Source organism: Pelmatolapia mariae, linkage group LG7 (genome assembly GCF_036321145.2).
Source record: "Pelmatolapia mariae isolate MD_Pm_ZW linkage group LG7, Pm_UMD_F_2, whole genome shotgun sequence".
NCBI lineage: Eukaryota > Metazoa > Chordata > Actinopteri > Cichliformes > Cichlidae > Pelmatolapia > Pelmatolapia mariae.
The window spans coordinates 2,300,677-2,324,949 of NC_086233.1; the positions used below are offsets into that span (position 1 = coordinate 2,300,677).

Consider the following 24,273-nt stretch of genomic DNA (forward strand, 5'->3'; position numbering starts at 1 on the left):
TTTAGCACCAGTCGTAAAGCTCACCTCAGCGCCTGTGGAGAAAGTAACAGGCTTCAATAGGTTTTGCTCCTTTATTCATCACCAGTGATCAATGGTTTTGTTCTGAGTTTTGCATCTGAACGCTCCAAACTTTGCAAAGCTGTTCCGTTTTTTAAAATCACTTTTTTCTTTTATGAAAATGTTTTAGGTCCTGAACAAGTATGATGGAAATACATGGCTCGGAACCCAGTACCGGAGCACCCAGTCAGTGCCGGGGGAGTGGCCCGTGTCCTACCACGGGACGTCAAAGGAAGGTGCTGAGGGCATCATCGAAGGATTCTACAAGGTTCGATTTTATTATTACTACTGTTAGTGCATTATTGTCTCCAATAAAACTGTGTTACAATAAACATTCTACACAATAAACGATTGTTATATGTAATGTAGCTGACATTAAGCAACAAGTGAACTCCTGCCTTTGTTTAGACTACGTTATACTTTTTCAATAATATTATTATTAAACAGTCACAAAAGGAAAATATGTAGAAATGCAGATAACGATGTGATCATTTAGAATAGGATGGGTTTTTTTTCTGGTCATAGAGTTAAACTCCAGGTGATGTGAATGTTATAGTGGCGTTAAGTTTGGTATTGGTTAGCCCAGAGTAACTGTAAATGTAAATTATGTTTCACTTTTATTTAACAGCCGGGCCCGGGTCAAGCCTACGGCAGAGGGATTTATTCCACTCCTTACATCAAAGAGGCCATCCCGTATTCCAAAATATTCACCTCCGCTCATAATGGCAAGAAGTACAGAGTGATTCTGCAGAATCGGATCAACCCAACTTATAGACAGAAACACAACAACAGTAAATACTGGCTGGTTCCCATCCCAGCTGGATTATCGGGGAAAACAGAGCAGGAGATGGTGGAACGGGCCATCCGTCCTTATGGCCTTCTGCTGAAAGAGGTCTAAAATGGAGATAAAACCCACAAATCTGACCTATAAAGTATTTTTTCATACTTTATAGTTGTATAAGTTTACTAAACGTAAACTCTGTTGTAAGAAAAACATGTGGGTAAAGGATTCCAAGGCTGTATGACTGCTGTCTGAAAGCTGCAATAAAAAAGCTTCACTAAAACTGCTTCTGTGAATTTCTTGCACTGATAACATGTTTCTGTGTTCAGATGTCAGTAAAGAATATCACATTAAATTGTGTTTTAAGAGGTGAAGCTACAGCCCAAACACATTTTTCTACTATCAGACCAGGGGACAGGAGTTATTAATAAACTTTATAAGAGAACCCTAACCAACAAAGCATGTTATTCAGCATATGAATGTGAATGAATGTGAGTTTTAATGAAAAATCTTGGGCATTAGATTATGACAAAATCCATACACTAGTAAAACATCCAAACTCCTGTCTGAGGTTCAGTCCTTTACGAGTGTACTTGGATCACGGTGCAGGTATTCTGTCCTTCTACAGCATCTCTCAAACAATGACTGTCCACCAAAGCAAAACTAAACTTTACAGGCACAAAACAAACAATAAAATATATAAAACAGTTAATAACTGTGTATTTTCATCCTCGTAAAATCCTCCACTCCTATTTCCAGACAGAATAACAGATTCCTGTGATTATATTTTCTTATCAGAACAGCGTCTCAAATGCCAGTGTGAAAATAAATGTTCGTACGCTACAGGACGCTCCAGCACAGAGTGAACACCATCCCCACAGATACAGCTGTCAGGGAAACAGAAGAACATCACATCATCAAAGCCCTGAGTAAATGTGGTTGTCCCAGCTGGGCATTTGTCAGTGGGCGTTCAGGCGTCCAGGAAAGGATCTCAAAACTAGATTATAGGTGGCAGACAGGTGTAAGTCAGCTCCTCTGTTCAAGGATGGTCGTTCACAGTGGACAAAGAAGGCTTCTTTCACTCACACTCACATCTTGTGTCAGTTGATCTCAATAAGTCACATGATCGGGTGAGGCAAGAGCTGTGTCCCAAAACCTAGGCCGCATCCTTCGGAGGACCAGGCCGTCACGGTCTACGTGGGCCGGGTCCTTCGAAGACCGAGAAGGCCGGAAGCGTGAGGCTGTGAAATGGGACGGTCTAGCCTTCAGATTTGCGTCACCGCTGTGTCGGTGGAGTTTAATAAACTCGGCCGTCTGCTCCTTGCTATCTAAAATATAACAGGACACTGGCGTAAATTCTCGACCGTCTCACACTTCTGTTTAATCAGTTTTCTGTTTGACGTTTATCCAGCTGTGTGAAAATCCCGGAGGAACCCACCCGATGGATTAATAAAGTTTTATTTAATCTAACAATCTAATAAATTTGATCTCAGCCAAATCGATTTACTCCGGAACAAATAAAACACAGAAAAAAGCCAAACAATAACATTTTTAAGTTATCTGAGTGACTTATATATCATGTTTAACCTGAGTAGCGAAAGACCGCAGGGGGTCTGAAAACGATGAAGCTGGGAGTCCGCTGCTCTCGCTGGCTCGAGTGACCGTTGAACCCCCCGGCTAGCTATCGAGCTGGTGGGTAACAGACGTCTCTGAAAACGTCGGAGCACTTTTGCAACTGTGTGATATCTTGATAAACCGAGCTGATATTTGAAGTTTACACAGCTACTTTCTCGCCTGAAAATATGTTAAAAGTTTATTTTGTGACCCAGAAAGAGTAATAAGAGTAATTTTAAAACGTAGTAGCGGCCGCCATTGTTGAAAACTGGAATTGGCTGGGCCGCACTATGAATTCTGCGATATGGTGGGTCACGGATACACCTGACCCATCCTTCAAATATGGGGAAAAGGAGGCTGCATTTGTCGGCTGGATTCGGAGGAGTCTACGAATTGGGACAGCCTTTGCCGCGTCGCTGTGACGTAATCGGTCTACAAATGCGGCCTCAGGAGGATGCAGTCTACATTTTGGGACACAGCTATGGTCTCACAATAATTGTAGCAATCTTTAACTGACTGTACATCACCTGCAGAAGCCTGTTTTTACATGGTATTTAATTTTATTCAAACAACAACAAACAAAATGTTCACCGACAGCTTGACAGAAGTATGTTCTAACTGACTCACAACAGTCCTAGCTGAGTTTTCAGATTAAAACACACTCTCGGGTCGGATATTTAAAGGTTACTGCAGTGTCCTCTTGAGAAACTCAACCAGAAGGTGATGAGGGAAACCAAAATCCATCTGAATCACCACAAAGCCCTGCAGCAGAGAGTGAGGAAGAGGCAGAAGCTGTGAGAATGCAGGAATACAACACATACAGAAAGAGAAAGAGAGAAATGAGAAGACTCACGTCCCGGGGAAGCACCTCAGGGTTAAAGAGATCAAACTGGTATAATCCCTGTTTGTCCAGAAGCCTGGTTAGCTCAACTCCCAGAACTGGAACACAAACCACAAAAGCATCCTTTAGAGTGGAAATGAAAGACTAACTGTACAAAAGGCTAATTCACACCATGGATCCCTGCTCTCACTCTCTGATACAGATGTAATAATAAATAATTATGGATTGCATTTATATAGCGCTTTTCAAGACACTCAAAATTCCACTATTCATTCACACACTGGTGGAGGCAAGCTACAGTTGTAGCCACAGCTGCCCTGGGGCAGACTGGCAGAAGTGAGGCTGCCATGTCGCACCATCGGCCCCTCTGGCCATCACCAGTAGGGGTTAGGTGAAGTGTCTTGCCCAAGGAGACAACGATGAATCCATCGAACCGCAATCGAACCGGTAACCTTCCGGTTACAAGATGAGCTTCCCAACCCCCTGAACCACGGTCGCCCACAACATGTAACATGCAACACTGGCTGTGAAGCTGGATTTAAGAAAGCAGTGTTTCAAGTTTTTAGAAAATGTCTTGCGCCATCTTCTGTCAGTACAGAAAGTTACGTCACCAGGTTGATGGTTGATTTCTGCTATTAGATGAATTTATGTTAGCTAATTAATGACAGAACCAATAACTTACAGTAAAACTAAAATATGTTTAAGGGGGGTAACTTTTGTGCTGCCCCTGGCTGCAACAATGATTTTAATATGAACAAATCTAGGATATACTGTCCAATTTCACTCTCTCTCTTGACCAGGAAGTGGCTCCACGTTGTTTGGCTAATTGCACTAAAACGCCAAAATCCACCTGTTAATCATAATGTTCGGGTTTGTAAAGCACTTTATAAACGAGAACAATATGGAAGAGAGTCTGTACTGTTCTTGACAACTTTTTACTTTTACACTCTACATTTTTAAACAAGTATTTGTACTTTCTACTTCTTACATTTTCAAAACAGACTCGTTACTTTAGTTTCAACAGTATCATTTAAAGCATTTATACTCGGGAGTTAAAGTGGGCCGGTGTTCCAGATTAACTGGCGTTGCCAGTTAACTGGTGTTGGTCAAACAGATGTTTGGTAGACTTGCTTTTAAGGAGCCACTACCGACAAACCAGCAAATAAACACTAAATATTGTAACCAAAAACCCATCTCCACTGAGACGGTGTCAGCTCCCAAACAGACAAAAAACAAACTAAAAACCAGCAATAAACAATTTAAACATAAAAAAATCACAAAGAAAGAACAATACAGTATCCACATCTGAACCAAAGAGTAAAACAGTGAAATGTGGATTATTAAATATTAGGTCTCTCTCCTCCAAGTCTCTGTTAGTACATGACTTAATAATTGATCAACAAATCGATTTACTCTGCCTTACAGAAACCTGGTTACAGCAGGATGATTATGTTAGTTTAAATGAATCAACACCCCCGAGTCATTCTAACTACCAGAAACCTCGAAGCACAGGCCGAGGGGGCGGTGTGGCAGCAATTTTTCACACCAGCCTATTAATCAACCAAAGACGCAGACAGACTTTTAATTCATTTGAAAGCCTGATGCTTAGCCTTGTCCACCCCAGCCAGTAGCGGTTTTAGATACGGGCGACACGGGCGGTTGCCCGGGGCGGCATCGTGGTGGGGGGCGGCATCACAGGCATCGGCAAAAAAAAAATGCTCGCACTCATGCTGCCCCGACATCAGCCAGCGCATATTGGGAATGTCATAGGCACCGATCGGTTTTCTATCGCCCATTTGCTGGGAGTAAGGGCGCCCTCCGTTTGCGAGGTGCGCCTGCTGCTTGCGGCACAGGGCGGAGAGGGCGGGGCGGCGGGGGATTCTCTGGGTGGCTGGAGCAGCATCTAATAACCAACTCGCAAAATAAAACAAAATAAAAACAAACCAACAACACGAAAACAGCAGACATCATGATACAGACTTATAATTTGCACCAATGTTTTTTCGAAATTCTATACGTGAAAAGTGAGCGCGAGAGCCCTCGGTGCGCCTGCTCGCTGCTGAAGTCAAAGTAAACTTTATTGTCATCTCCGCTACATACAGTCCAGTACATAGAGAGACGAGACGACGAGGCTCCAGTTACAGCAGTGCAAGTAAACAAACAATAAATATAAGAAGAGTAAGAAAATAAATATACACTTTAGGACCAGGGGTAAAGGGATCAATAACAATTTAAAATATATATTTTATATTTTGTTGATTTAAAGTCTCACACAACCCGTTTTTAAAGTTTAAAAAAAAGAGAAAAGAAGAGGAGGAGTTTAGCGACTTCCACAGTCGCTAGAGGCCGGGGATGGAGCCTGCCTATTTGCCTGACGCGCTGTCAACTTTACGCAATAATGCCAGAGGTGGAATTGCTTGCTTGTTTATTAAAGTGCTTGAAAAGTTTACAGAGCAATGCGATCGACTCGCGATTCAAACTCTTAAAACATCACAGCTCTAATGCAACAAGGGGAAACTCGTTGTGCTGCGGTCAACAAAAACTACGGCTACCCAGCCCTCCTCTCTGTCAAAATCAAACCAGTGAAAGACAGACTGACAACGCCCTCTTAATGTCACCGCTAGCACCCACGTGACTCCCGTTACACATCACCATAGCAACCAAACAAATGAAAACCCAGTGATCATTAAAATTCAATACATTTAATTATGGCTCCTACAAGGAGAAACGAGCAAAAGCTACAGGTAAGCAGATGTGTCATTGGATAATGGCAGGTCATGTATCCTAAAACATTAAGAATCAGAATACTTTCTTAATCCCTAAGGAAATTATGTGGGTTACAGTTCCTCTAAGAAGAAATGGTAAAAATAGTAACAGTAACAGACTAAACTCCAAACAATATATACAATAATATAATATTAATTAGTCAGTGTCAATTGTTGATTTGTCCTGTTCCCATTGTATGACGAATTATGATGTCTGTTTGGTAGCCGTTTGCATACTATGCATACTCTCTCTCTCTTCATATATAGGGTCATATATGTGTGTGTGCGTGTGTGCGTGCGTGTGTGGGGCGGGGGGTGGCGCCAGAGGGCGTGTTCGCCCGGGGCGCCAAACAGGCTAGGACCGCCACTGACCCCAGCTGTAAAACTCAGAAACCAGTCTTACTTGTTATCATCTATCGTCCACCTGGGCCTTACACAGAGTTTCTCTCTGATTTCTCAGACTTTTTATCTGATTTAGTGCTCAGCTCAGATAAAATAATTATTGTGGGTGATTTTAACATCCATGTAGATGCTAAAAATGACAGCCTCAACATTGCATTTAATCTGTTATTAGACTCAATTGGCTTCTCTCAAAATGTAAAAGAACCCACCCACCACTTTAATCACACTCTAGATCTTGTTTTAACATATGGCATAGAAACTGAACATTTAACAGTGTTTCCTGAAAACCCTCTGCTGTCTGATCATTTCCTGATAACATTCACATTTACAATGATTGATTACACAGCAGTGGAGAGTAGACTTTATCACAGTAGATGTCTTTCTGAAAGTGCTGTAACTATGTTTAAGAATATAATCCACCCACTGTTGTCATCTTCAATGCCCTGTACCAACACAGAGCAGAGCAGCTATCTGAACGCTACTCCAACAGAGGTCGATCATCTTGTTAATAATTTTACCTCCTCACTACGTACGACTCTGGATACTGTAGCTCCTGTGAAAACTAAGGCCTCAAATCCGAAGTCCCTGACTCCGTGGTATAATTCTCAAACACGTAGCCTAAAGCAGATAACTCGTAAGCTGGAGAGGAAATGGCGTGTCACAAATTTTGAGGATCATCATTTAGCCTGGAGAAATAGTTTGTTGCTTTATAAGAAAGCCCTCCGCAAAGCCAGAACATCTTACTATTCATCACTGATTGAAGAAAATAAGAACAACCCCAGGTTTCTCTTCAGCACTGTAGCCAGGCTGACAAACAGTCAGAGCTCTGTTGAGCCAACAATCCCTTTAACGTTAACTAGTAATGACTTCATGAACTTCTTCACAAATAAAATTCTTATCATTAGAGAAAAAATTACCAATAATCATCCCACAGATGTAATATTATCTACAGCTACTTTTAGTACCATTGATGTTAAGTTACACTCTTTTTCTCCAATCGATCTTTCTGAGTTAACTTCAATAATTACTTCCTCCAAACCATCAACGTGTCTTTTAGACCCCATTCCTACAAAACTGCTCAAAGAAGTCCTGCCATTAATTAATGCTTCAATCTTAAATATGATCAACCTATCTCTAATAATCAGCTATGTACCACAGGCCTTCAAGGTGGCTGTAGTTAAACCTTTACTCAAAAAGCATCTCTAGACCCAGCTGTCTTAGCTAATTATAGGCCAATCTCCAACCTTCCTTTCATATCAAACATCCTTGAAAGAGTAGTTGTCAAACAGCTAACAGATCATCTGCAGAGGAATGGCTTATTTGAAGAGTTTCAGTCAGGTTTCAGAGCTCATCACAGCACAGAAACAGCTTTAGTGAAGGTTACAAATGATCTTCTTATGGCCTCTGACAGTGGACTCATCTCTGTGCTTGTCCTGCTAGACCTTAGTGCAGCGTTTGATACTGTCGACCATAATATCCTATTAGAGCGATTAGAACATGCTGTAGGTATTACAGGTACTGCGCTGCAGTGGTTTGTATCATATCTATCTAATAGACTCCAATTTGTGCATGTAAATGGAGAGTCCTCTTCACCCACTAAGGTCAATTATGGTGTTCCTCAGGGTTCAGTGCTAGGACCAATTCTATTTACATTATACATGCTTCCCTTAGGCAGCATCATTAGAAGACATAGCATACATTTTCACTGCTATGCAGATGATACGCAGCTCTATCTATCCATGAAGCCAGGTAACACACACCAATTAGTTAAACTGCAGGAATGTCTTAAAGACATAAAGACCTGGATGGCCGCTAACTTTCTGCTTCTTAATTCAGATCAAACTGAGGTTATTGTACTCGGCCCTGACAATCTTAGAAATATGGTATCTAACCAGATCCTTACTATGGATGGCATTACCTTGGCCTCCAGTAACACTGTGAGGAACCTTGGAGTCATTTTTGACCAGGACATGTCCTTCAACGCACATATTAAACAAATATGTAAGACTGCTTTCTTCCATTTGTGCAACATCTCTAAAATTAGAAATATCCTGTCTCAGAGTGACGCTGAAAAACTAGTTCATGCATTTATTACTTCCAGGCTGGACTACTGTAATTCACTATTATCAGGATGTCCTAAAAACTCCCTGAAAAGCCTTCAGTTAATCCAAAATGTTGCAGCAAGAGTCCTGACAGGGACTAGAAAGAGAGAGCAGATTTCTCCTGTTTTGGCTTCCCTTCATTGGCTTCCTGTTAAATCCAGAATTCAAAATCCTGCTCCTCACATACAAGGTCTTAAATAATCAGGCCCCATCTTATCTTAATGACCTTGTAGTACCATATCACCCTATTAGAGCACTTCGCTCTCACACTGCAGGCTTACTTGTTGTTCCTAGAGTATTTAAAAGTAGAATGGGAGGCAGAGCCTTCAGTTTTCAGGCCCCTCTTCTGTGGAACCAGCTTCCAGTTTGGATTCAGGAGACAGACACTATTTCTACTTTCAAGATTAGGCTTCAAACTTTCCTTTTTGCTAAAGCATATAGTTAGGGCTGGACCAGGTGACCCTGAATCCTCCCTTAGTTATGCTGCAATAGACGTAGGCTGCCGGGGGATTCCCATGATGCATTGAGTTTTTCCTTTCCAGTCACCTTTCTCACTCAGTATGTGTTAATCGACCTCTCTGCATTGAATCATATCTGTTATTAATCTCTGTCTCTCTTCCACAGCATGTCTTTATCCTGTCTTCCTTCTCTCACCCCAACCAATCACAGCAGATGGCCCCGCCCCTCCCTGAGCCTGGTTCTGCCGGAGGTTTCTTCCTGTTAAAAGGGAGTTTTTCCTTCCCACTGTCGCCAAAGTGCTTGCTCATAGGGGGTCATATGATTGTTGGGTTTTTCTCTGTATTTATTATTGTGCGATCTATTGTACAATATAAAGCGCCTTGAGGCGACTTTTGTTGTGATTTGGCGCTATATAAATAAAATTGAATTGAATTGAATTGAATTAACCAGAAGGTTGCCGGTTCGATCCCCAGCTCTGTTTGTCTTGGTTGTTGAGTCCTTGGGTAAGACACTTCACCTGCTGGTGTTGGCCAGAGGGGCTGATGGCAGCCCCGCTTCTGTAAAAAATATAATACAAAAACCAACTATGTATAATTCTACTTTTAACTATTTAAATTTTCAGCTTTTCCCTTTTAAACTAATTTAAAGTGAAACAACAGAAAACACTGCAAACCACAACACAATAAAATATAAATTAAAATATGCAAAACAAAAAGAAGATGCACGTTCTCTGTCATATTGGCCTGGGATGATTTTTTGGGAGAGTTTTTTCCTGCTTGGAATTGCATACATAGGATTCAGTGCATGAATAAACTCTATGAATCCTTCAGCAGCAACAGTTGCAGTAGACACACTGGCACCTTCATTAATATCACACTCAACTCACTGTCTTTTATCTTCCCATTGCACTGATGGGTGGACAGTTCTCAGGTGCCTGTGCAGGCTGTTTGTGGAGCCGGCCCTATATGATAGTCTTTTCTTGCAGACTCTACACTCTGCCTTTGTATTGTCAATAAAATTGAAATGGTTCCAGATTTTGCTTCTTTTCTTGGTGTCAATCATTTTCATTACTCTTTCTAATGTGACGTTGTTGTCCCTGGCTCTCTTTCTCCCTCTCCCTCCCGCTCTGTTCCTGTGCTACTGCGAGTGTAACTACCGCCCCTCCCCCCTCTGCTCGGCAAACACAAGGCTCATGTGAGACGTGAAGTGAAAAAAAGTGAGAGAGAGAGAGGGTGAGAGAAAGAAAAAAAAAATACGGCTCCCAACTAGGAGTCGGCTCTCGTCGTTTACTTCACAGAGCCGTTCCGTTCGTGACCCACACGTCACTATTAGTTTGCAGTACTGTGGTGAATTCACAGTAAAGCTCTGTGTTGGACAGGTGGACAGTAGCATTGTCAGATTTAGGTTACATTTAAGCTGATGATGATTAGATTCATTCACTGGGGTCCAACTTGATACCAAGTGCATACTGTCTAAAATAGAATTGAATAGAACAGAATAGCCCTTTATCGTCATTGTACATGTCCAATGGAATTATGGGTGCACAAAGCCAAGTGTGCAAAAACTAAAACTAAAAACAAAGACAGTCTAAACAGTATCAGTGTAGGGAGTGGACATCAGCCATGATGGCGTGTGAAAGTGTTTACATCTTGGTGAATTCATCCTGCTGGTCAGCTGACGTATGTAGACTAAAAAATCCACTGAAGTTCACATTAGAAATCATTGCGAGCTGTGATTCTTTTCTCTATGCTGAGGCACCACGCAGATGTTAGGGTTAGCCCGCCTGCTGAATCCCACTCTAACCCGTGACTCATTTTACTGTTTAGTTGTGGAGATAAAATCACGCTCCACAATGTAGGCAACAGAAAATACTTGTTTTTATAAAATTCTCCTTCACTGCATGTGTCCGACATGACAGACTGAAGCTTTCGTGACAATTAGAACTTAGATTGGAATAATAATTTGATTCTATTGTACTAATATTGTTAATCGAGCAAAGAAGTTACTCAGTACTTCAACTTTTTACTGGAGTAAACACAGAGATCTGTAATTCTACTTACGTAAAGAAAGTCTATACTTTTGCCAAAGCTGCTTTAAACCAGCTTCACTTACAGATCTGTTTTTGAGAGCGTCATGGTGTAAATGAGCCTTCATACATGTAGTGGTTATGTTCACTTTGAAGAATCATTCAAGCTGAAGCACTGGATCAGCTGTTTGATGATAAATCAACAAGTGCTTTCATAAGTGTCTCGCAGAGAGGCGTAGTGTAGTAATGATTAAACTCATGCAGTCTTATAGATTTAGCAAAGCTTTATAATAATGTGAAAGGTTTGAGGACGGAGCTGAGGTGCTGTGTTTCTTACCAGACAGGACTTTGGGAGTTCCAATTTTCACCACAGCTTCCTTTATGAACTCCAGTGCTTCATCATATAGCTAGAAACAAAGGGAAGGGTTACCGATGTAATCTAACCAAAAAATGGAAATGTTCAGTAGGATCTGCATCAGTTTAACTGGGAATTAAATAATCTGAATGGGAAAAGAAAACTGAATTATTCACACTTACATCAGAAAACAATTCAGTAATAATGTACAATAATATCTCTGTGCAGGTTGTCATACATCTAAAATAACACTTTAACGTGTGTCTTAGAAACTGAGTGAAAGTAAACAGTTAATCTGTAATGCTTTCAGAAGGGTGAATTCATGAAAATTACTTTTGACATGTTGTTTGACAACAGCCCAATAAGTATGTAAAAGGTACAAAATTAGCACAACCGCACCACAATATCCAAAATAAAGGAAATTGTATTATTCTGACTACCTACCTGCTGATCCTGTAACGGCAGCTCAGCTCTGAATACTGAGATCCTAAATGAAAGAGGATCACGATCACACACAGGCGTAGAAGAACAGGACAAACTGACCAAAGTTACATCTGCAAATAAGTTTTAAATCAGATATCAGAGTCTAACACTTACATCCTTACAGTTAGGTGAGAACAGTAGAACAATTTAAAGGGCTCGAACCTGCTGTTAACATCTTAGTGTCAGACAGCACAGGCGAACCTCTGGAGTTCTGCCCTTTAAAACCTTTTCTTCAAGCAACAGACTAAGATCAACACTTTTGCTTTTAAACTAAATTCTGAACTAGTTTGTTTTGATACCAAGACCACTAACTTGTTATTGGGGTCATTGTATAAAACGCAGTGTGTTACACATACAACCACATTACCCTGTCTCAATATTCACTTAGCAAAAACTTAAAAAGAAAATTGAAAATTTGAAGGAGTGCCGAGAAAATTAAAGCCCAATCTTTCCAGGAGTGGATGTCCGAGCAAATTCACCCAAAGGTCAGACCTTGCAATGCTCAGAGAAATTACCCAAGAGCACAAGATCTCTGGAATAATGTCCTTTGGACATACGAGACCAAAGTGGAGATGTTAGTCCATCATGCACAGGACCACGTTTGGAGGAAACCAAACACCTCATACACGAGCTCCTCTGTACACCAAAGTATTCTAGAGCCAAATGTTAAGCCACAGCTAATGCTGGGACCAAACTGGGTCATCAGTCAAGGTGTTCAAAAATATGAGTCAGGTATCAACCAGTCTTACTCTGTTGGATGACCTTGCAGGAGGACTTTCTTGTTAACATAGGAAGTTGTGATGTCTACGGCCATGTCCTACACATCAAAGACAAAGAACACAAAGATCAAACACAAAGCAGCCTTTGTAATTCACGGCTTTCTTATTCACTGCACAGTCTGACAGACGCAATGTGTCAATATTGAGAATTAGATGTGTTTCTCAGTTTGTCTCAGTATAGGAAAAGGCAGCTGATATTCTGTCACTGTGAAAACGTACCGTCTGAAAGAAGAGTACTGGTGTGCCTTGACCCTCACAGTGGAGCCGTCCAGATGCCTGCACCCAAATTGTCGTTCCCGAGGTGGAACTGTTCAAATGTGGAACAGATGAACTCCACAGTCTTAACTCTGGGGAAGCTGAATCCAGCAGACACTGAACACAAAAACACAAAAAGTTTTACGTCCTATCTAAGAAAGTATATATTATATGCAGACGTGTTGCAAGGCAGCTTTCATTCCTACCTTCCTAATAAACTCAGGCATGGCAGTAGAGAGGTTTGTCCTGAGGAGCGTCTGAAATGATATTCAAGATTCAAACATGTACAGTGGTGTGAAAATGTGTTTGCCCCTTCCTGATTTCATATTTGTGTATGTTTGTCACACTTAAATGTTTCAGATGATCAAACAAATTTAAATATTAGATAAACATAACACAAGCAAATGCAAAGTGCAGTTTCTAAATGAAGGTGTTTATTATTAAGGGGTAAAAAACAAAGTTAAAGTCTTCCTTCAATAGGACCTGCCTGACAAAGTGGCGTAGACCAAGATGAAAACCACTGCTGAGCAAAGGAACATAAAGGCTCGTCTCAGTTTTGCCAAAAAACATCTTGATAATCCCCAAGATTCTTGGGAAACACTCTGTGGACTGACGAGACCAAAGTTAAACTTTTTGTAAGGTGTGTGTCCCGTTACATCTGGCGTAAAGGTAACACAGTAGTTCAGAAAAGGAACATCATACCAACAGTAAAATATGGTGGTGGTAGTGTGATGGTCTGCTGCCCCGGACCTGGAAGACTTGCTGTGGTGAATGAAAAATTTGTTTGATGATCTGAACATTTAAATGTGACAAACATACAAAAAATAGGAAATTAGGAAGCAGGCAAGTTCAAATATCTGATCCCAGATCAACCAAGAAGATACCACAAATGTTTGACTTGGATGTTTTAGGTCATGCTGAAGTACTTACAGTGAGCTCTTCTCCAGAGACATTGAGCTGAAAGCGGCCATCTTGGTGAGCTGCTTTGAGCATCGGGTTTAAGAACTGGTCTGCGGTAAAAACACCATTTGTATTAATAGTGTTCCACGTACAAACAAATGTTTTTTCAATATATTTAAATAAAATTGTTTTTATTCATTTTTTTACAAATAAACCTCTGAACGTTAAAGAGGCAGGAACCAGCCTGCTGCTGCTCAGGTGCATGGTTGGGACATTGTTTGATCATCCTTTATCTGGTTTCAGTGTTTCAGCTAAATTTAGACATGTAGACTGCCTCGAGGAGAAATGTTCCAATTTCCAATTCCAGTGTTGTGTGGTGATTTGAACTGTAGCCTCAGTTTCCTGTTCTTGGCTGAATAGATGTGACACCTGGAGGAGTCTTCTGCTGATTTTAAGGTTCAGAGACGCTCTTCTACATCCATTGGTTCTAACTAGGGTTATTTCAGTTTCTGCTGCTCCTCTCTCTGGATATTTTTCTTTTTCAGACCATTTTCTGTGAACCTAGAGATGTTTGTGTGGGAAAATCCCAGCAGATCAGCAGCTTCTGAAATACTCAGGCAGTTTGTATGGCTCCAAAAAACACGCCACGTTTACAGTCACTCAAGTCGATTCTTCCCCATTCTGAAGCTCAGACTGAACTCCAGCAGGTCGTCTTGAGCATGTCTATGTGTTAACCAACATACACACTGTTTTTCATGTTTCTTTCTTTAGTGGCAGACTTCCAAAGCTACAAATTAATCTGAAACTTGTAAAGCCCCAACAAGTGGATGATCCAATATTAACGAGGACTTGGCAACAGTGGGGAGGAAGAACTCCCTTTTAACAACCTCCAGGAGGACCGAGCTCAGGGAGGGCCACCCCTCTGCTGTGACCGGTGGGGGTGAGGGGATAGAAAAGACAGAAACGGGGAGCGAGGTCATTGCCTTCTATAGTACCTGGTGGAATTTCACTTCACAAAGGTGTAAATTACCTGGAAAATAAAATACACAAGATAAACAGAGTGTCTACTGCTAACCTGAAATCCAAAAGTAGATCATCCTGTCTTCTGTCAGCTGACTTGGATGGAAAACTGATTCATTGATGACAGCAACCTTGTTGTTGTACTTGGTCAGTCCCTGAAAGAGGTGGAGCCCCACAGTGACCAACGAGATCATTATTAGACCCCTACATGTCCGCCAGTACTGAAGAATTACTGCAGATTACACCATTTAAAGGAGATCCAGCACTGCTGTGTATTCAATTATGTATCTAAAGTTATCATTTACCTTGTGGTATGATTCGATGTAGTTTGCTGTGATGACAGGAGCAGCAGTGATACCGATGTCCACGCTGATGTCTCCATCAGTGAGGAACTGCTCTGCAATGTTCAGACGCATGGATAAAATAGAAAACTTCAAAAAATGGTCGATCACATATGAGGCCAAAGTACTGATTTCTCTGGTATCTCACTGAAACAATCATATGTTCTTCCTTTGAAGTGTTGCTGGCATGCCTGCACGCATTTATAGGAAACTGTGGAAAGTGAAGCATTTTTCCCCACTTTCTGTTGCTTTGAACATGTGTGGTGATAATTTAAAGAAGTCTATTCTGTCTGGCGTGTACGACCAGGGACAACAGGAAGAAGAAGTTGAGCAATGACTCGCTGCCACTGAGAAAAATAATCCATAACATGAAAACTGACGCTGTACAAAATCAAGACACAGCGGCTTCATTGTCTTAAATATCTGTTCAAAAACCAATGAAATCAATTTTTTTTGAAGAATTCTAGAGCAAAACATCCATTTCAGCTTCAAAGAGTTTGTCTTCCTGTCTTATTTTAATGTGCACCCCCTTAGCGTTGATTTCAAACAGATAAAAAGGAGGCAGGCAGATTGACAGGTGCTGTAGCAAAACTCTACGAGACTAATTACTCACTCCACTACCCCGTTTAGTCAGAAGGTTAAGACCACAGTCTTCAGACACCAGGGCAGTAGAGAACATTTGTATGCCGTCTGTTTCAGACATTTACATCCACACTGCTCTCCATGATTGGTAGTCCAACAAGTCCTGGAAAACTGTCAGTTTATGACGAGCTGGAAGCGACAAATGATACAAAGAAACGACAAACATAGCAGGAGCCGGGCTTTTCTGAAGAGTTCTACAGTGACCTCCGCCGACCTTAATCGAACAAGAACATCCATGTGAAGAGCTGAAAACCTCAAAATCAAAAGACCGGCCGCAGGAGCACCGTGCAACTCAAAACCCCGCCGAGAAGTGTAAGAGTCACATTATGTTTTAGCATTTCTATTAAATATGTGCTAAGACAGCATTTATGGGAGATTATTTGGTGCCAATAATAAGTTTGTACAGAAACAGATGCTTAAGGAAAGTGATTTTAATTCTAGATTTCAAACACTTCCTTCAGGTCTTCGCGTACCTGCCGTGTCCTGTATGAAGTCAGCCAGTATATTTGCCGCCTTGTTGATCTCCTTACAGATCTGTATTTGAGAAGATACCTGTTACTGCTTTATTCTCCTCAAAAATCATTGTTGTGCACATCATAGGTTTGTCTCTGCCCTCACCTGTCCCTTGATGACCAGCTTGACAGTAAGCGTGATGAAGTCGGTGAAGAGCTTCTTCAGCCAGTTCGGCCTGACCACAAAAATGTTAACAGTCAGACACTGAGATTCATGCAGATGCTTCATTCCCAGTTCTGTTACTTACTCTTTGTCTCCCTGCAGGTGCAGACGCAGCTTGTGAAAGTTCAAGTAACAGTCTGTTGTGTCTGCTGCTACCTTTCCATCACCGCAGTCTGACGGGGACACACAGGTAACAGAGGATAGCTAGTCAGCACGTGTTTATATGATGCTTCATTGTGTTTCAGCTGGAATAAAAGAGACTGTCACACGACACACTAGCAGCCACATTTTAAGATGGTGGATGATATAATGACATCAAACTAAAATGATACTAATAACACAGTTTGAAAATCTTGAATAAATACAGATGTAAAGTATTAATGGAAAACAAACAAACTCATTTAGCAGTGAAATTTCCCAACAACACATGAACTTTGGAAAACTTTCTGCAGAACCAGGCTGGGATATTCTCACATGTAGAACGTTAAACGGCTGTAAATATTTTGTCTGGTTAAGGCCGACAAGCTGCAACACAAACGACAGGCATTAAATCCCTGCAATATTTGTGCAGCGGCACAGTTAGACTGAGTTTGTACTTCACACAATTAACTTCTTCAAAAAATAACTAAAACCTTCACCACCAGGGGGCAGCCTTTTGCTAGATTTTTAGTTTTAGTGTAGCTGTCCAAGACACCAGGGCATGCGTCTGCTGTGCCTTCATGGGTTTCTTTCCATACTAAAGGCACACTTGTTTAAGTGGAAATAATATTAGACTTTATAAAGTAGACCCTGCTAGTGTCAGACTGGATCTCCTTTCACCATCAGAACTGCCAGTACCTTCAACAAGGTACTGGAAACGTTCACTTGGTCCACCGGACAGTTACTGCACATCCAAGATGATAATCTCCCATCCCACCACATCCCAAAGGTGCTCTTCAGGACTGAGATCAGGTGACCGTGGAGGCCGTTTCAGTAGAGTGAAGTCATCATCAAGTTTATTAAGAAACCAGTGTGAGATTATTTCAGCTTTGTGATGTGACATGGTGTGTTTTCCTTCTGGAAGCAGGCGTCAGAAGATGACTGCACACCCTGGTGGGTTCCAGAGTGTGGGGGTGCCTACTGGGGTCAGCGGGGGAGCTGGCCCCAGGGAGGGGCCGCTTGCCCCTCCCTTTCTTCCCTCCCCATCCTCAGCTACCTCCCTCTTCCCGCTCTACCACACCCACCCACACACGCAGGGCTTGGGGTGCAGATATGTCACCAGGGTGCAGGGGAGGCACCCCCCCCTCTGTCCCCTTCTGGCCGCCTGTGCCTCAATTTTATTCTGCAACCTAGACATCCACATTACTCACACTCTCACATAACACATACATATAGGGCCTTGGGGGTGGGCACGTTTTACAGCATCCAGAGGATGGTCTGTGTATTCCAACCCACCTCTGGCGCTGGTGCCCTACCCTCAATTTTAATGCATATAGACACTGAGGGTTTTCGGGAGGAGCCGTGCTGCTCTCTGGCAGGAAGCACCATGCCCTCCTGTGTTTTAAATGCACTTTAGAACAGCACACAGCAACACTACATATGAGCGGGCGGAGGGAGGTTTGGGGTCTTCACTCACCCCGGTTCTGTTAGCCGGCAGGGCTGGGGGGCTGGGAGGAGGTGCTGGCCGTCAGATTGGGGTCTGGGATGCGGGGCCTCCCTGCTACTGCAGATAAGGAGGCGGTCCGCTTGCCTCCACCCCAGAGAGAAGGGTTACACCTCCTGGGTCTAGGTGCGGCTTGCCCCTCGGGGGGTGGGGGTACCTGGACCTGGGATATAGAGTATGTTTGGGGAGTGTGATTGTCTGTGCAGTGTCTATTTGTGTCTGTCCACACGTTGGGTAAGTGCCGAGTATTTGTTTGTGTATATGGGGGTGGGAATACATGTTTGAGTCTGCGTGCGCCTGTTCGTCTGTGTCTATATGTCAGGTCGGGTCTTAGACTCCACCTCTCTGGGAACATCTCAGGCCCTCCAAAGTACGGAGGCCTATCTCCCCTCACCACACTCCCTGCCGGTGGCTGATGCCCTCAGACGTTGGTGTGCTGGTGGTTCTTGTCGGCTGGGACTGGGCGCTCATGTATGTACCGGCTCACTCCTGGTGGCCGATTGGCGGGGCCTGGCGCCTGTGGCCCGGCTGGGCCCCTTCCGGGGGGTGGGGTGCCCTCAGGCCTCTGGGCCTGAAGCTCGGTCCTCTCTGGCGCAGCTCGCTGCCAGCAGAGCCCGCGGGCACGCCACTGCAATCCCCTCTGGCCTCTGCTCTGTGGCTACTGGGTGACCTCTCGTTTGGGGCTCCACTCAGCTCTTCCCAGGAGGGTGGCACGGTTCCCCCCCTTTGGTGGTCCTCCTTGGGTCCTCGTACTCTGGGGCCTCTAGATGTCTGGGGCCTGGATCTCCTCCATACCTGCTTCATGCCCTGGGGGACGGGGCTATGGCTCCCCTCACTCCCTAGCAGATCGTTACATGGAGAAACCTTTGGAATACAAGCATGCTTATCCACACAGGTGTACACACGGGTGTTCACAGACACAAACTACACCTTTCTTGGCTGCTACCTCAAAGCACATTGTGCGCTGTCTATCTTGCGTGCTGCACAATAACATTTAATATCTAGTATCTACTGTTATCTACTGCTAGCTAGTTTGTTGTGATGGTGCTGTATTTATTATGTTGCTGTTTTTTGTTTGTTTGTTTTCTCTTCTGTTTTTTTTTCTCCATACAGGTGATCCAGGTGTTTTGTTTGTTTTTTCTTTCTTTCGTCTCCCCTTTCTCACCATCTCTTCTCCCCTCTATTTTTCTTTCTCTCCCTCTCTTTCTTTCATTCTTTCTCCCTGTCCTATCCCCCAGTCATGTCTGTCCCAACTGTAACAACCAAAAATAAAATAAATACATAATTATAATAAAGGTCAATCAAATGGACCAATATGGCAAGGCCATGATGATCCACTTGGTAAAGTAAATCCGCTTGGCATCTCTCTTGGCCTTAAGACAACAATTCTGATGGCTAAAGATCCAAACGGGACAGGGGGACAAAAAAAAAAAAAAAAAGATGACTGCACTGTGATGGGCACAGTCAGGTACGCTGTGGTATTTAAACAATGCTCAGTGGGCACTTAGAGGCCCAACACATGCCATTACAGCAACAGCACCACAAGCCTGAATCACTGATTCAAGGCAGGATGGATTCATGTGGTTTATGGCAAATTCTGACACTGACATCTGAATGTTGCAGGAGAAATGGAGGTTCCAGTCTTCTGTTGTCTAGTTTAGGTGAGCCTGTATGAACTGTCACCTCAGTTTCCTGTTCTTAGCTGGCAGGAAGGCATCCAGTGTGGTCTTCTGCTGCTGCAGCACATCTGCTTCAGGTTCAGAGAGGCTCTTCTGCACAGCTTGGTTGTAACAAGTGGTTAGAACTTGTAACAACTGCTGCCTTCCTGTCAGTTCAAAGCAGGCTCGCCATTCTCCTCTGACCTCTCATTATGCCATTTTTTTTGTTTTACTAATTTTATGTGATCATTGTATGTTTTTATGTTCAGTCCTGATAAATTCTTAAAGCTTTGAATACATAAAAATTAATGGAGCTAAAACATAAAGCATCAAAAAAAGGAAAAAACTACCAAGATGAATGTGAAACAAAACATAAACGTAACCCAGGAATGGTGACTGCAGATGGGAGTGGCTTGTTGAGAGGTCAAACAAAGTGGTACATGATGTACTTACAAAGTTTGGGGTTGATTCCAAGATCAATCTGAGAGTCAATCTCAAAGTCAACTGAATGTCCGAAGTTAACACTAAAGAAAAAGAAAAATACAAATGAGAGTAAGGTCAAAGATCACAGGAAACAGGAGGGATTACTAATCCTCACCGCCTGAGAATTAGTAATCACCCAGTCGCTGAAAATAATGTCATTCAACTAAAAAATGTTTAAAAACACCCACAAAATGCACAAAGGTCCATCTATCTATCTATGCTAAAAACAAAGTATTAGTGCAGTGGTTTTGCAAAGGTTAACTATAAGTTTTTCCCATCAGACTCAATCAAACAAGCAACAAAGCTATCCTAGCTAGTCAGCCATGTTGCTGCTATTTGACATTTATTTAAACTCTGTGTCAAAGTTTAAAGTACAACTTAAAAAACAACCAAACAAAGAAAAACTTGGACGGCTAGACTGTCATTGTTGAACGGAATCATTTCTAAAGCCCTGAAAACAAAACTACAGGAGAAAATGACACGCAGGCAGAGATCTCAGGTCGCTGCTGTGATCGCATTAATGAGAAATAATAATTGATTCCAAAGTGAAGACGCATTCATTCAAATTAAATTGGAAGTTTTGGGCGCGTTGGAGTATGAAGAGCATTAGCATCAAAGAAAGTCAGTCTCCATAGAGACCCATGTTAAAACTTCAGCGATGAAACTATAACCTGTTTTGAGCCCGGTACAAAACCAGGGCTGCTCTCTAATGCGAACGTGGATTTGGATTTTTTATGGTTTAAATTAGCAGTGTTGCTTCTCTGATCTTGTTTTAAAGGTACTAATTGTACAGCTCGTGGCTAAACTACAACCAAACACAAGTGCCACCTGACAGTAGCATCACTGAGTCCACACTTCTCATCAGACCTACCTAAACGGTTGTGACAGACAAACAGTAACATGATTCAGCGAGGTAATGTGCAGTAGTCTCTAAGAATCTGTAGATCAGATTATATGGTGGTGTGTGTGTGTGTGTGTGTGTGTGCACCTGTGGCTACCACACTGTAAAAAGTGACGGATGTGAAGCGTGCCACTGACGGTCACACATACTCACAGCCAGCTGCCGTATCCATACTGGATGGTGCCCTTGAACACTGCAGACACATTGCTTATCTCCATGGCGATGCCGTCACCTGGATGCAGCTCAAACGCGCTCTGACCAATCGACAGGTTGTGAATCTCCAAACTGGACGGTGAAGAATGGACACGCTTTTTCACCATGGGTGTCACATATATGTTTATAGTGTGTATGTATGTGTGTGTCTACTCACTTGTCCAGGCCGTACATGACCTTTCCAATGAAGAGCAGGGACTTCTCCCCCTTCATGCTCGGGTATCGGGCGTGTTGAAAAGCAGCCTCGATCACTTTAGTAGTTTTCTCATTCACTGCAAAGATAAAAGCACGTGTGCTCTAAAACACCAAAGGGTTGTGATCTGTGGTGACCTCATCTGACAGGTGAGCCAACGTGAATACATCCCATTAAGTAAAACCTTCAGAACTGGGTGAAAACAAGTCTTATTTTCCATTTAAATGTTTTAATCTTTTTGTTTTATTAGCACCAAATTGCAATAATCACATGAATGAACTTCATAAGACCCTAAAACATCAGTGAGGAGAAAAGAAACTTTAACACAACACAACCAGACTGAGGTTTGTGGCAGATAGATGTCACGTGCACTTCACGTGATGACCAAGAACTGAATCAAATTCATGTTAAAGCTGAGAAAGTTTGCTGCTGCTGCTATTTGAGTGCAAACAGGGAAAACTATCCGGAAACTTCACTGAATGTATGTGTTTGAATAAAATCGTCACTCTGTTCCTGCTCTTTGGTTCCAGAAAGTCGCTGCTTGAGTGGATGATTAGATTAAATCAATAAATGGAGTCAAATAAATACCAGGGGAAAAAAGCATCCAAATCAGACTCACACACGACAGCAGCGGGGTAGGTGAGCCTGCACACAGCTCCGGTGAATCTGTAGGCTGAAGCGGGGTCCTGCAGGCAGCAGTGGGATGTCCCGAACCAGGACAGCAACGACAGCAGCAGCAGCGGGACTTTGCTGGGCATCGTGCACGAGGTGGTTTTCCCTCTCTGAGAACTGGCTGAGGTGTCTAACCCCGTGGACGGTTCTGTCGGAGCACAGCAGGTAAATCCTGGTTCCCTCGGTTCTGGCTTTACTAACGGATCATCAGGAACGTGGAAAACTGTGCTCCTGATATCTGTGCTCACAGAGAAAGACAAGTCGTGTGCTTCAGACTCGTGGAAAGGACAAACACTGACTCAGGTCTGTCCCCCTTAAAGTAAACTGATCAAAGTCCAACCTGTCCTATCACCTCAGGTATGAGCACAGACTCTGGAGTTTTGAACTCTTCAGCAGGACACAGAATGCATCCCTTTCTTTTCAAACTGTGACAAAACAAGAAGCAGAAGGCAACACTGCCTGCATACATACCCCACAAAGACGCCTTAAAAGTGAGCAAAAGGACACGGAGCCTCTGAAAATGATTCCAGCCTTTCCTTCTCTCATCAGGGGACTAACATTCAGGGCCAGCGTTCCTGAATAAATGCAGGGTCACAATGAAACAGGAGCTCCCTGTAAGAGGAGACGAAAGGGGAGGTACAGCTGACGGAGCCTGGACGTAACAACAAAGGGGGCACTGATCTAGCTGGGGCCTTTAACAGGAATCAATAAGTGTGGGTGTTTTATGTGCGATGACATCAGCTGACTTTATTGATTGGTTCTTCCACTCTAAAAACACGAGTCTGAGACAGAAACGAGAGGCTGTGGGAGGCACAAGTTCACCAAACCTGGACAAAGGTAGCCCGCTCTCAGCTTCTGCAGATGATTGGTCCAGTGACATGAAGCTGCTTATTGCTCTGTTCCTGAAAGGTTTGAACACACTGCAGGTACTCCTGAGCTCTGAAACCAAGTGTCAAAGCAACATCTACATGAAGGAAGAAACATCCCTCATCAGTCCACATCACCGTATCTTTTTGTGCTTGTGCTATCAGCACATGAACATGAAGAGCTTACTGCATGAGGATCCAGCGTGGCTGTCCTGTACAGCCTAACTCCAGCATCCAGGTGGATGAGCTACTTCCTTGCTATGGTAACGTGTCAGCTCCCGTTTGCTTCCCACACTTTACCTGTTTAGACTGAGGGAGGAGGCTGGAGCAGAAAACTCTGGAGGCAGAGCTACAACATGCATTTTCTGGACACTTATTCATCAGCTACAATAACACCATATGGAAAAAGAAGACTGCCCCCTGGTGGTGAAAGGTTTAACTTTGCTTGCTTTTCCTGTTACCAGGAAATTTTCCACTACCTAAATAATTATTTCTGACTTCTTCTAGTGCAATAACCTGTATTTGTATCTGATTACATTTTAATTTCAAAAGGAAATACACTAAAATTCCATTTAATAACAGGAGGCTTACACCCCTTGGATGCAGGCTGGAACCTTTTAGAGAGCAGCCAAACTTTGCATTTGCCTGTTTTTAACTAGTGGATTCTACTTTGTATTAATTATTTGCATTCGGCTTAAGATAACCTGCAAATATAATTGTTAGCTTGCTGTGCTGAACCTATAATTTCAATGTATTTGTGCTGTGACTGTGCCTGCAGGCAGCACATGCAGTGGGGAGACTGTATGTAGAGAGTTTACTGAAGGTCACAACATTAACACGTGTTCTGCAGGGACTTGAGCCTCAGTATGTTTAAACATGCGGTCATCAAACTCAAACGCAAACATCAGAAGAAACAAATCCACAAAATAAGGAATCATTAAAGTTAAGAATATTTATTGCATCCATTATTGGAAAACACACTTCACTGTACAGCATTCATCCATTTGTAATGGAAAGATGATTAAAAAATAAATTTCCAATCACACACTGTGACCCACGAGCGACCGTCGTCCCCTCACAGGGAACCGGAGTGCTAACACCCGGGGCTTAAGCGCTAAGCAAACTAGACTGGATTACAGGAAGGGCTT

The 24,273-nt window shown here is 42.7% G+C and overlaps 1 protein-coding gene across 1 annotated transcript; it reads right to left on the minus strand.

Moving 5' to 3' along the window:
- Nucleotides 1-2,495: 2,495 nt before the first annotated feature.
- On the minus strand, nucleotides 2,496-22,829 carry cetp (cholesteryl ester transfer protein, plasma). Its single transcript, XM_063480448.1, has 18 exons — nucleotides 22,731-22,829; nucleotides 22,207-22,497; nucleotides 21,552-21,666; nucleotides 21,335-21,466; nucleotides 20,251-20,321; nucleotides 16,583-16,670; nucleotides 16,441-16,510; nucleotides 16,296-16,356; nucleotides 15,145-15,236; nucleotides 14,895-14,994; nucleotides 13,850-13,929; nucleotides 13,126-13,176; nucleotides 12,884-13,036; nucleotides 12,635-12,702; nucleotides 11,847-11,889; nucleotides 11,385-11,454; nucleotides 3,306-3,391; nucleotides 2,496-3,214 (listed from the first exon to the last, which is right to left on the minus strand). Exons 2-18 carry the CDS (start codon nucleotides 22,343-22,345, stop codon nucleotides 3,137-3,139), a joined length of 1,497 nt encoding a protein of 498 aa, XP_063336518.1. The 5' UTR covers nucleotides 22,346-22,497; nucleotides 22,731-22,829; the 3' UTR covers nucleotides 2,496-3,136.
- Nucleotides 22,830-24,273: the final 1,444 nt, after the last annotated feature.